Source organism: Anolis sagrei, chromosome 3 (genome assembly GCF_037176765.1).
Source record: "Anolis sagrei isolate rAnoSag1 chromosome 3, rAnoSag1.mat, whole genome shotgun sequence".
NCBI classification, from domain to species: domain Eukaryota; kingdom Metazoa; phylum Chordata; class Lepidosauria; order Squamata; family Dactyloidae; genus Anolis; species Anolis sagrei.
In genome coordinates, this window is record NC_090023.1 from 13,067,017 (window position 1) to 13,080,286 (window position 13,270).

Sequence of the window (13,270 nt, forward strand, 5' to 3'; positions counted from 1 at the left end):
GAGTATACCTGTATTGCATTCATGAATACTAGCAATGATAGCTACATCCTCCATAAATTTGTCCAATTGCCTTTTAAGACCATTCAAGTTGGCGGCAGCAGCAGCAAAAAAGAAAGAAACAAACAAAAAAGAAAAAAGAAAAAAAAGGGGGGGGGGAGAAAAATACTTCCAATGGCAAATTCCATGGCTTGGGATAGATAGTCCCTAACCTTTCATATAGGAAAACTAGGGCAGTGCCCAAGCAATATTAGAATGTGATCCAAAAGATATGGCAAGTCAACAGGAACACAAAAGTTAATAATGAGGAGACACATAAAACTACTGTTTAAGCAAATAAACATGGAAATGCACATACTGAGTTTAGGAAAGCCTGAAAAAAATACTGCTAAGTAAGCATAGGGCAATCCATGGTTCTAAATGGTTCTAAAGTACTTACAAAACTAGGGAGTGCTAGTGCTTTGCTTCTAAAGTGTTGCTAAAGTTTTGGTGGTGAAAATTTCAGAACTCTAACAAAACTTTCAAAATTTCATTATAAATGGCAGTTCCCAATTGGTTCTGTCATAAAAATCGCCAATAACGAAATAATAATGAATTTTTTGAAAAATTTGTTAAAGTTCTGAAATTTTTTGCCACCAGAACTTTAGCAACACTTTAGAAGCACCAGTGCCCTCTAATTTTGTAAGTTCTTTAGAACCATTTAGAACCATGGATTACCCATGTCTACCGCTAAGCCCAAATGAGCGTAAAGGAAACTCCCTCCCCTCCTTCCAGCTGAGTAAACTCAGTAGAAAACACTTTTTTCCTTTGAACACAGTTTACAGCAAGATGAGGACAAAGAAGGAAAAAGAGGGGAGAGACACCTGGACATTTTAAAAGCAGCTGAGAAAGTAGGACAGCAGAGGGTTAACTGGAACTGTTCCTGTTATTGGAGAGTTGGAAGGCATTGTTTAACTATTTGTGAAAAAAATGTTTCTTCATCTGCAAGATTTTTTAGGGCAAGGAGTTCTGACGTGGTTGAATATAGTATTGTATAAAAGTCTTCCTGTTGCCCAGTTTTTATTCATCTGGGGAGAGTAAATACATCAGCTTTTTTCCTATACTTTTCCTATACTCTAGCCCTCCTTGTTCACTGAGGCCTCTTCTACACTGCCATATAAAATCCAGATATCTGCTTTGAGCTGGATTATATGGCAATGTAAACTCATATAATCCAGTTCAAATCAGATAATGCGGATCATATGCTTTGATAATTTGGATTATGGGGCAGTGTAGAAGGGGCCTGAGTATTATTTTTGCCTTTCTTTTTCTCTGTACCATATCTGGCATTCCAATTCCCAAGCCCCCTTTTTAATTTAGATCCTGCCTTTCTTCTCTGACCAGCTCGGAGTGAGAATGAGAACAAACAATATCAAAATGCTAAACAAGTTCAGATATTAAAACACTATTAAATTAGAAATTTAATTCAATAAAGGAAACTCAATTTGAAACACATTAGCAACAAAAGAGACAAAGAAAAAAAGCAATAACAGCACCAACTTTGCTACAACTCAGAAGTGCAGCACCAACTCTTTCCCTCAGCAACCATTCAGTTGCCAAACATTTGCTTGCCTGGCAAAAGGACAACCTCATAATGAGGATTTCAAGATAATTGTTTAAAACAATTAGACAAAAGAGCCCAGGTGGGCAATGGCATCAGTTGGAGGACATTCATATAGCTGTGTTGGCACACCATTGGCAAGTAGCATAGGTCTCAGCACACTGGTTCATTTGTTGTTCTTGTTATGTGCCTTCACTCAATTAAGGAGACGCTATCTGAAGGTTTTCTTGGCACAACTTATTCAGTGGTTAGCCATTGCCTTCCTTCAAGGTCTAGAGAACACAACCTGCCCAAGGTTACTCAGTGGGTTTTCAAAACTGACCATCATCACCATCATCATCATCATCATTAGATGGACAACAAGATGAGTCCACAGCAAACAAGATCATTATGCTGAGTGTTGTATTGGATCACATGTCGAATACTTCCCAAGTGTCTAGGACTGTGTGATGTATCAGCGAATAATGCATGCAGATCCAAGTAAGGTGGCCTTTTGCAGTTGACAGATGGTAATTCTGTCAGCGTCGATTGTTTTTAAAAGCTGGCCAAGGTCTTTAGGCACTGCATCCTGTATGGCGATCACCACTGGGACTACCTTGACTGGCTTGTGCCAGTCTTTGCAGTTTGATTTTTAAATCCTCGTATACTTTAAGCTTTTCCAGTTGCTTCTCGTCAATTCTGCTGTTGCCTGGGATTGCAACATCGATGAGCCATACTTGGTTTTTTCCATGATCTAGAGGTCAGGAGTATTGTGCTCCAAAACTGTCAGTCTGAATTGGGAAGTTCCAGAGTAGTACATTTTGTTTAACTTTTTACGGCTTGTGATTCCACCAGTTCTTTGTCATGAGCAGATGGTATTTGTGGCACAAGTTCCAGTGGATCATCTAAGCAACAGTATTGAGTCTACAGTATGGCTCGAAAAAACCCACAAGAACCTAGTATTGAGTCTCTTTGGGGAGATAGAGCAGAATATAAATATTGTTATTGTTATTATTATTATTATGCCTATGCTTATAGTCCGTCTGCGTGATCTTCTTGCAGCAGCTGAGGATGTGATCTATTGTTTCATCTGCTTCCTTGCAAAGTCTACATTTGGAATCTGTCGTAGACTTTTCAATTCTGGCTTTGATGGCATTGGTTCTAATGGCTTGTTCTCAGGCTGCAGTAATCAGCCTGCAGTAATCAGCCTGAACTCCTTGTTCAAAGTTCCATTTGTGAGCCATATCCATGTTTTTTTCCTTGTCAATTCTGCTCTCAATTTTTCCCAGGAACTGCCCATGGAGAGCCTTCTTTTGCCAGTTTTCCATTCTGCTGTGTATTGTATTTCACTCTCTGTCTTTTGCACTTTAAACAGTTTTCTACTACTGATTTCCATCAATGTTGGTTCTTGACTGCCTTTCCCATAACCTGCCAGTGAATGTTTCTCTTCTCCTACCATTTGTTTCACTTGCAGAAGCCTTCTGCCTCCTATTATTATTATTATTATTATTAGGCACTTGGATTCCACCATAACTGAGCTTGCTCACCTTCAATTTCAAAGCAATTATAAGAGATGATGAATTGCCCCTTCACTCTCACACTAAAAAAGACAAAGGCTATTTGTGTGGCTGAACAAGCAACAGGGTGTCCGTGAGTAAACATCAAAACAGAACAAACAACACCATATGGCCTTACGCTCCTCTAGGAATGTGTGTTACACAAGCTATTTGTTCATTTGGCCTCATACTGTTTACTCTGTCACTGTCTCTCCAATTCTTTTTCATCACTTGCTACAGAACTCTTCACTACACATTCCAGGGAATAAACCTAGGACCTTCTGCAGACAGCGAATGCACTCTTCCATTGAGCAACAGTCTCTGCACAGTTCATCTAGCACAAGAATGTCAACTGAAACCTTCTTGATGATTTTTGACAGCAACGTCCATAATTCAGTACGACTAGCTATGCCAGCTGGTACTAGTGACCGTTGCAAACCACCAAAATCTGAAGGAGAAGTTGCCCACCATTAGCCTAGAAGCAAGTTAAATTTATTTACCAGGATTTATTGGTAAATAGAAGCACAAATTGATAAATAACCTCACTGGCTACAGTTTAGTGAAACTAATCTGTCAGATGGAACTATGGCCCTTTCCATGCAGTTGTATAAAATCCACACTAAATTGGATTATATGTCAGTGTGGACTCAACTCAGTTCAAAGTAGATATTGTGGATTATCTGACTTTATATTCTGGATTATATGGCTATGTGGAAGGGGCCTATGTATATGTGTAACCTTGTAGTTTGTTCCACTCTTAAACTTTTCCCACTTTTAAATCTTAAGCCTGATTCCTATATCCTATCATCCGATAGCGAATGGTGATACTTGTTTTTATTAATTATAAGCCAAATGTGATGTTATTAATTGTAAATTGTTGTATTTCATCATTCTACTTTCACTTGACTTAGCAGATGGTTTGTTGACCGAAATAAAGGCTACTGACTGACTGACTGACTATATCCTAGTATACCCAATCAGGGCCAACCAATCACCTCCCAACAAAGGATGCCCCCAAGCCAGTCCTTGAAAACTGCTAAGCCATTAAATGCCAATCAAGGTGGCCAAATGCAACATTCACACCTACCTCAAACAGACAAGAGTTCTTTCTCCTAACCTGGACATTCTACAGATATAAAACCCCAATTTTCTTAGTTTCCAATAGACCTCACAACCTCTGAGGATGCCTGGCATAGATACAGGCGAAACATTAGGAGGGAATGCTTCTGGAACATGGCCATACAGCCCGGAAAACACACAGCAACTAATACTCAAATCTTTTTGTTGGTACATTACTATCTGACTGAATGAGTTTCATTTTCATTTTGATGAGCTTGAGAACCCTTCTGAACTTAACAGCTTTAGCACTATGATTCCACTTTTAGCTGCCCAGGATTATGGAATCCCAGGGCTTTAGTTTAGCTGAAAAGTCTAAATGTTTCCTGTTCTTTGCTGTCAAGTTGATTTCCATTCATGGTGGCCTTGTGAAAGAGAGATCTCCAAGAACCTCAGACATCAACTGACTTGCTCAGATCTTCAAATTTGGGGCTGTGGCTTCCCTGATTGAATCAATCCACCTATAGTTTGGTCTCCCTCTTTTCATACAAAATAGTAAACACCCCCCCCCCCCCCCCCAAATAATAGAATGCTATAAGATGCTGCCGTGGAACAAATCATAGTGCTACAATTTTGGAGTGTAAAACGGCCTCTTGGAGGAAGTTGTTCAAGCTCCTTGAAATGAAAAAAACACACAGAGAGAAATAATTTTCCTACACCTGAAACTGAACAGCAATACACACAACCATTATCCAAAGACCATAAATCATATTGCCACCTAGAATCCTAAAATCATAGAGCTGGAAGAGACTATAAGTGCCATCCAGTCTAACACCCTCTGACAGGCAGGAAGACACCATCAAAGCATTCCCAACAGATAGCCATTCAGCCTCTGTTTAAAAACCTCAACAGAAGAAGACACTACCACAGGCATGGGCAAACTTTGCCCATGAAGGTGTTTTGGACTACTACTCCCACAATTCCTAACAGCTTACTGGCTGTTAGGAATTGTGGGAGTTGAAGTCCAAAACACCTGGAGGGCTGAAGTTTGTCCATGCCTGCTCTATCACAATCCAGGGCAACGTATTCCATTACCAAACAACTCTTTCCACCAGGAAGTTCTTAGATATAGTTGGACTCTATATCCCAAATTTCTCACCCTTGACTATCTCATCTAGGGCTGTGGGGAGATGCAGTCACAGCACATATGAAAGGCCACATGATTTCCATATTCTGATTAGCATCAGAAGCCATCTCAGATTCTTTTGGGTCCTAGCATCCCTCTCGGAAAGATTGACACCGATATGAATTGTAACCAAAATCAGCAAAACGGGGCTCTGAAAATCTTGTTTTTTACCCTCCTAAAATCCTCACAGACTTTCCTAAATCATCCACTTTCTGGTAAATAAAAGATTCTAAAAAGGAACAGCAAAATCACAGTTCAAATGGGTTACAGGAGCCCCTTGCACATTCTACTGAAGCCTTTAGGGTCCAATTTCTCTTTTCTTTTAACTGAACATGTGTAGGGTTTTTAATTATTTAGCCCCTTTTCTGCTGTTTTTAATTTGGTCAGTTGTTGAACAGGCTTTTCTTTTCTTTAAATTATGTTACTGTTTTTTTTTATCTGGATTTGTTCTAAATCAGTGTTTCTCAACCCCTGGGGGCGTCGCAAAGGAGGTTTGAGTGAGGTTGCCAAAGATAATCAGAAAACACATATTTCTAATAGTCTTGGGAAACCCTTTTGGCAGAGAAGGCTGAAGATCTCTCCACCTGTCCTTCTCTTCCTTTTTGGTGTTGGTGAACTACAACTCCCAGAATTCAAAAACAGACCCTCCCCCACCTTTGACCTCACTAGTATTCAATGTTTGCCATGTAGGTAGTGTGCCAAGTTTGGTGCAGATCCACTGTGGGCTAGGTTCAGAATGCTCTTTGACTGTAGATTAACTATAAATCCCAGAAGCTACAACTCCCAAAGGTCAAGCTCTATTTTCCCCAAACTCCACCATTTGGTCATATTGAGTATTTGTGCCAAGTTTGGCCCAGATCCATCATTGTTTGAAACCACAGTGCTCTCTGGAGGTAGGTGAACTACAACTCCAAAACTCAAGGTCAACGCCCACCAAACCCTTCCAGTATTTTATGTTGGTCATGGGAGTTATGTGTGCCAAGTTTGGTTCGATTTCATTGTTGGTGGAGTTCAGAATGCTCTTTGATTGTAGGTGAACTATAAATCCCAGCAACTACAACTCCCAAAGGACAAAATCACACACACACACACACACACACCCGCAACCCCATCAGCATTCAAATTTGGGGGTATTGGGTACTTGTGCCAAATTTGGTCCAGGGAATGAAAATACATCCTGAATATCAGATATTTACATTACTATCCATAATAGTAGCAAAATGACATTTATGAAATAGCAACAAAAATAATTTTATGGTTGGGGGTCACCACAACATGAGTAAATGTATTAAGGGGTCTCGGCATTAGGAAGGTTGAGAACTACTGTTCTAAATCATTTTAATTGCATGACCTACTGAAATCCCATAGGAAGAAAAAAAACATTCTAATAACCGTAAATAAATAATCCACTTTCTGTATCAAAAGTGAGCATCCAGATTGAATTTTCATGTTTGGTCATCTCCTGGAGAGTCTGAGTATATAATTGTCCCCCAGAGCTTTCAAAGATGCCTTGCCCGTTCTAGTACACAATACATATAATACCCCATTCTTTTTTCTCATACATCACAGAAATCCAATAAGTTCTTAGTCTAAGATCTTACCTGAGTGAACCGTCGGACTAAGCAGGTCTTCCCTACACCAGCATTCCCAATCAAAACTATTTTGAAGAGAAAGTCATAATCTTCCATACTCATTTAAACAGCTGCAAAGGAAAGGAGAACAAGAAAAAAGAGGAGTTACATTAAAATGTGCCTCTGTTCAAAGGCTTTGTCCAGCCAGAAAAAGAAACACGAGGTTCCTGGTGAGACTTCTGGAATTTTACCAATCTTAAAGACTTACAAGACATAGGCTAAGGAGAGATATTAGATATCCCCGTGACTTATTTAGTCACTCGTGAACTTTGCTCCTCCAGGTATTCCAGACAAAGGTTACTGCAGTATTGGCAATGTCTTGACAAGCACATGAGCAAGCACACAGAATACAGAACATAGGCTGATCTATATAGTACTGGGAAATTCCAGCTGTCCAAGACTCCGGTACTGAATTCTTTCCCAAACTTAATACCAGTTCAAAACTTTAATAAATGATGGGGAAAAGCATTGTGGTATTGCTAGTGGTGTAATGGTTTCAGCATTAGACTACCAGAGTTTAAATCATCACATGGAAACCTACTGGGTGACTTTGGGCAAATGGCATTCTCTCAGCCCCAGAAAAACACCAAGGGCAACCCCCTCTGAACAAATCTTGCCAGGAAAACCCAATGATAAGGTCACCTTAAGATCACCAGAAGTCCACAACAATTTAAAGTCACGTAACAACAGTGAGTATTTACTTATTTATTTATTGTGTCAGGAGCAAACCAAACAGTTGTATTGCATTTTTAACAAACAAACAAACTGCAAAGTTTGCAAGGTTGGTAGTTGATTAATGTTCTGGCCACTTGGAGAGCCTCTGATGTTACTATAAGAAGGTCCTCCATTGTGCATGTAGCAGGACTCAGGTTGCATTGCACCAGATGGTCTGTGGTTTGCTCTTCTCCACACTCGCATGTCGTGGATTCCACTTTGTAACCACATTTCTTAAGGTTGGCTCTGCATCCCATGGTTCCAGAGCGCAGTCTGTTCAGCGCCTTCCAAGTCGCCCAGTGAGTACTGAGTGAGTACAGTGAGTACTAAGCAGTGATATAGCTGTAAATGTGGAAGCGCTGGTATTCATTGCAATAGCCCCCATCTCTGCACTCCCAAGGAAAGTCCCAATTATAGGCATGTGTTGATCCACATCAACACATGAGCATTAGTTCTTTTTTGCCTCAAGCAGAAACAATTCTTTTGCAAAGAAAATGGATCTTTATTCTGGGCGTTGTAGGTTTTTCAGGCTGTATGGCCATATTCTAGAAGCATTTTCTCCTGACGTTTCGCCTGCATCTATGACAGGCATCCTCAGAGGTTGTGAGGTCTCAACCTCACAACCTCTGAGGATGCCTGCCATATATGCAGGTTTTTGTTTTTTGGTTTTTTTGTCGTGTCAGGAGAGACTTGAGAAACTGCAAGTCACTTCTGGTGTGAGAGAATTGGCCGTCTGCAAGGAAGTTGCCCAGGGGACAATGGATGATTTGGATGACAAGGACGTTGCCCAGGGGCCTGGATGATTTGATGTTTTTATCATCCTTGTGGAAGGCTTCTCTCATGTCCCCGCATGAGGAGCTGGAGCTGATAGAGGGAGCTCATCCGCCTCTCCCCGGATTCGAACCTGCGACCTGTCGGTCTTCAGTCCTGCCAGCACAGGGGTTTAACCCACTGCGCCACCGGGGGCTCGATAGATGCAGGTGAAACGTCAGAAGAGAATGCTTCTAGAATATAGCCATACAGCCCGTAAAACCTACAACAACCCAGTGATTTCGGCCATGAAAGCCTTCGACAATCTTTATTCTCCATTAGAGACCACATAGTGCACAAAGCTTTTGCATAAAAATAGGTAGGGATAGTTAACAGCACTACATTGTTATTCAGAAAATCCATTTATCCCAAGTTCTGTAAAAGTACAGTTAAATTCAGAGGCTGAGAGGAGTTGCAGGTGACACCCACTATCCTTACTATTTCAATATATCAGTCCTGACCCAGAATAATACTTTATTTATATCTCGCCTTATCTCCCCGGGGGGACCCATTTTATCCTACTGGCATTAAAGAACACACCAACATATATGATATCCCCCAAAGAATGGGTCTAGGGCAGGCATGGGCAAACTTCGGTCCTCTGGGTGTTTTGGACTTCAACTCCCATAATACCTAACAGCTTACTGGCTGTTAGGAATTGTGGGAGTTGAAGTCCGAAACACCTGGAGAACTGAAGCTTGCCCATGCCTGGTCTAGGGAGAACATTTCCCTTGCAGCTTCACTCATGAAAAAGGGAGGTATACAACTGATTATGCCGGTAAAACAGTCCTAGTCATTTTGCATGATGCAAAGAAGAAGTATCAGTCTTGCAATAACAACACAGTTTTTTCTCCAGTTAAAAGGTGGATTTCAACTGTCCTGTGCCAATATTGAATTACACACACCGGTCTGTGCAGAAATGGCTATTCGGTGCCCATCCAATTGCTTGAGGCAGAAACTTGAGCCAAGACCTCGGCCTGTGGCTCCTGGAATTAATTCAGCATTTTGCTCATAAATGCACACAGCCCACAGGGTGGTTTGGAACATGGCATTTGGTTTTCCTCCACTATAAGCAGGAAGTTAATATGATATTTAAGAATGTAAATACAATCTTTGATGGATCGGACCAAGAGGTCTGTCCCAGTCAGCATCTTGTCTCCTATAGCCAAAAGAAATACTTGGCAAAGCTGGAAGCAGAACTGAACAGCCTTCTCCTGCTGCTGCCATCTAACAAATCATAATTAGATGGATACTACTCTTCTAAGGGACCAGGATGGTATAGTGTTTTTAGCATTGGACTAAATGAGCGATTGAATCCATGCTTGGCTATGCAACCATCTAAGGTGGCCTCGGGCAAGCCACAGTCTCTCAGCCTCAGCGGAAGGCAATGGCAAACCCCTTCTGAACACATCTTGCCAAGAAAAAAACATACTGTCGCCTTAGGATCTACTATAGGTCAGAAATGATTTTAAGGCCAAAAACAAATTTTCTCTGGCCTAAATACTCTAAAGACACCAGATACCATCTGATCTTGGAAGCAAAGCTCCAGCTAGTACTTTGATGGGAGACTGCCAACGAATGCCAGGTGATGAAGGTTAGAAAGGAAATGGAAAAAAACCAACACTGGATATTCCTTGCCTAAGAAATTAGGTAGTATACTTTTGATTTCAGTAAGGCTTTTGACAAAGTCTCCCTTGATGTTTTCACAAACAAACTATAGGGGTTAGACATTGCTATATGTAGGTGGATTTGTAATTGATTGACTGATTATCCCCAAAGAATGAACCCCAAATAATGCTCATTAATGGCTCTTCGTCATCCATTTCTATGTTGAGAAACCAAGAAGACATCCAATGCTTTTGGACCTTGATCTGATCCTCACTATGCCCACCCACACCCCCACACCCCAAATTGCTCAAGATGCTTTGAGATCTGAAGAAATTTCTGCAGTGGATGAAAAGATAGATTTATACAGGGAACCAGAATTGTGCCACAACAGTCGGTATATAACATGGTATAGCGGTTTGAGCGTGGGAGACCAGGATTGAAATCCCTGCTTAGCCATGGAAATCCACTGGGTGACCTTGGCAAGTGATACTCTCTCAGTCTTAAAGGAAGGCAATTAGAAATCCCCTCTGAACAAATTGCCACAACAACAACCCACGAGAGCTTCACCTTAAAGTTGTTGTAAGCCAGAAAAGACTTGAAGGCAAACAGAACAATAAAGCAGTACTACAGACTTACATGAAGGCAGATGTATTGATCTGGGTGATTTTGTTTTACACTTTACTATTAGTCTGCATAAAAGCATAATCTTTGGCTTTTATTCTAGAGCTGTAACTATATTGAACTTTATGGTTTTGCATTGATGTGGCATTGGGGCTGTGCACTGGTGGTTGGAGTGTGGAGGGATGGTCTGTGTTGCTTTTGTGATGTGTGCTGGGAAAAGCATTTAATTTCATTGTACAATTAAAGAACACAGTATAAAGTTAGGTTCTTGTGGGTTTTTTCGGGCTATATGGCCATGTTCTAGAGGCATTTTCTCCTGACGTTTCACCTGCATCTATGGCAAGCATCCTCAGAGGTAGTGAGGATGCTTGCCATAGATGCAGGCGAAACGTCAGGAGAAAATGCCTCTAGAACATGGCCGTATAGCCCGAAAAAACCCACAAGAACCTAGTGATTCCAGCCATGAAAGCCTTCGACAATACAGTATAAAGTTGTTAGTCTATTATATTCTGAAGCTACACAGCCCCATATCCTTATTGTGTATTCACAACAATATTTCTTCCCATGTTAGCCATTATCACCTCATACCCCATAAATTAGGAGTGGGGGGGAGGGGAATTAATCCAATGTATATTGTTAGCTTCTGATGAAATATATATCATTTTTTACCCACTCACCCACACAGAAGAGTTAGTTCTGCCACTCTTCCTGATACTGCCTTGAGTTTCCACTGTTCCGAATGATTTAGTCTTATTCACAACCCAAAACACAAGCCTGCTTATTCCTGACTCTTGATCCTTTGTGGATAGATATCAGTGACTACTAGTTGTGTTTGGAAATATGATTTTATTTGCCAAAAAACATGGGGTGGAAAGGTTCTATTACACTCCTGCTTGAGACTTGTGACAGTTGAAGACTACAACAGGCCAATCAATGATGTTTCATTTATATGCTAAGCCCTTTTCTAGGCCTTCTGGGGGACCTAGAAAATACCTACAGAAGTGTTGTCTCTTGGCCTCCAGAGCAATTCTATGGTCAACTTATTTATTTATTTATTTAGAGTTTTTATACCCCGGTCTTCTCACCTCCAAGGAGGGACTCAGGCCAGCTAACAACATAAGTTCAATACAATAAGAAAAACATTATAAATCATCAATATAAACACACTAAAATACAATTAATACAATTAATACAGGTTACAGCAAAAATCAATTCGTCCACAAGAATCACAAATTCATCACCATCCGCCAGAAAGGTCAATAGTTATTGACTTAGTCAGCATTCTGCAAATGCAGTATCCCAAAGCCATGCTTTTACCAGCTTTCTAAACGTAAGGAGGGAGGAGGCAGATCTAATCTCCATCGGGAGTTCCAAAGCCGAGAGGCCACCACCGAAAAGGCCCTGTCCCTCGTCCCCACCAAACGCGATTGCAAAGGCGGTGGGACCGAGAGCAGGGCCCCTCCAGAAGATCTTAATAACCTTGATGGTTCATAGGGGAGAATCCGTTCAGACAGGTAAATAGGGCCAGAGCCGTTTAGGGATTTATAGGTCAACACCAGCACTTTGAATTGTGCTTGGAAGCTGATTGACAGCCAATGGAGCTGGCGCAACAGAGGAGTAGTATACTCCCTGTACCCCGCTCCGGTTAGTAATCTGGCTGCCGTTCGTTGTACTAATTGTAGCTTCCGGGCAGTCTTCAAAGGCAACCCCACGTAGAGAGCATTGCAGTAATCTATACAGGATGTAACCAGAGCATGTACCACTATGGCCAAATCAGACTTCCCAAGGTACGGGCGCAGCTGGCGCCCACTGGAAGTTCCACCAGAAGTTCACCATATATTGGAAACATACAAAAAACACTTCTCTGGGCATTTTCTAGGTCTTCCAGAGTGATTGTACGGTATACTGTGGCATGAAGATAACATGCAGGTAAGAAAAAAAGAGTTCCAGACATGAAAGCCAGGTTCCTGGAACAGATCTCTCACACAGTATCTGGGCCTACTGTACCTGCTTTCTGAAGACATGAGCTTTCAAAGGCAAACACAGATTACACTCATGAGCCAATCAAATATAGTAAACAAGAGTGAGTCACCATGGAGGTGGAAGCTCGTAAGTGTAGAATGATGTAGCAATACCCCGCATGAATTAATCAACTGCAGTAAACAAGATGCCATTCATCAGGACGGATAAACCCACAGCTCAGGCTGCACGACTCCACATGACATCACCAGCAGTTCTGCAGTGACTTAAGCCACCTTAACAGCACTTGAATTTTATTCCATTGTTACTGCTCAAGGCACATTTATGAGACCTTGGAGGGTGTTCTCTGTAATCAGGTCACGAATGCCCTCCCCTACTAGTTAACCTTTCAAAAGAAAAGGGTTCTCTGCCCTTTCTTCAAAAAACATGTCAAATTGGGTGGTCTTTCTGCTGCCAAACTACCTGAAGAAATAAAGCAACACTCAACATTAATGGATCTCTGTGGGAATCACCCAACTTAGAAAAGCAGTCT

General features: G+C 41.2%; 1 protein-coding gene across 2 annotated transcripts in view; it reads right to left on the reverse strand.

Moving 5' to 3' along the window:
• Window positions 1–13,270, reverse strand: part of RAB30 (RAB30, member RAS oncogene family) — a 79,083-nt gene that overhangs the window by 24,042 nt on the left and 41,771 nt on the right. For both annotated transcript variants that reach the window (XM_060771197.2, XM_060771198.2), the window contains exon 2: window positions 6,976–7,076. In XM_060771197.2, the coding sequence (XP_060627180.1) occupies window positions 6,976–7,068 (93 nt within the window). In that variant the 5' untranslated portion in view covers window positions 7,069–7,076. The remainder of the gene's footprint in view (window positions 1–6,975; window positions 7,077–13,270) is intronic.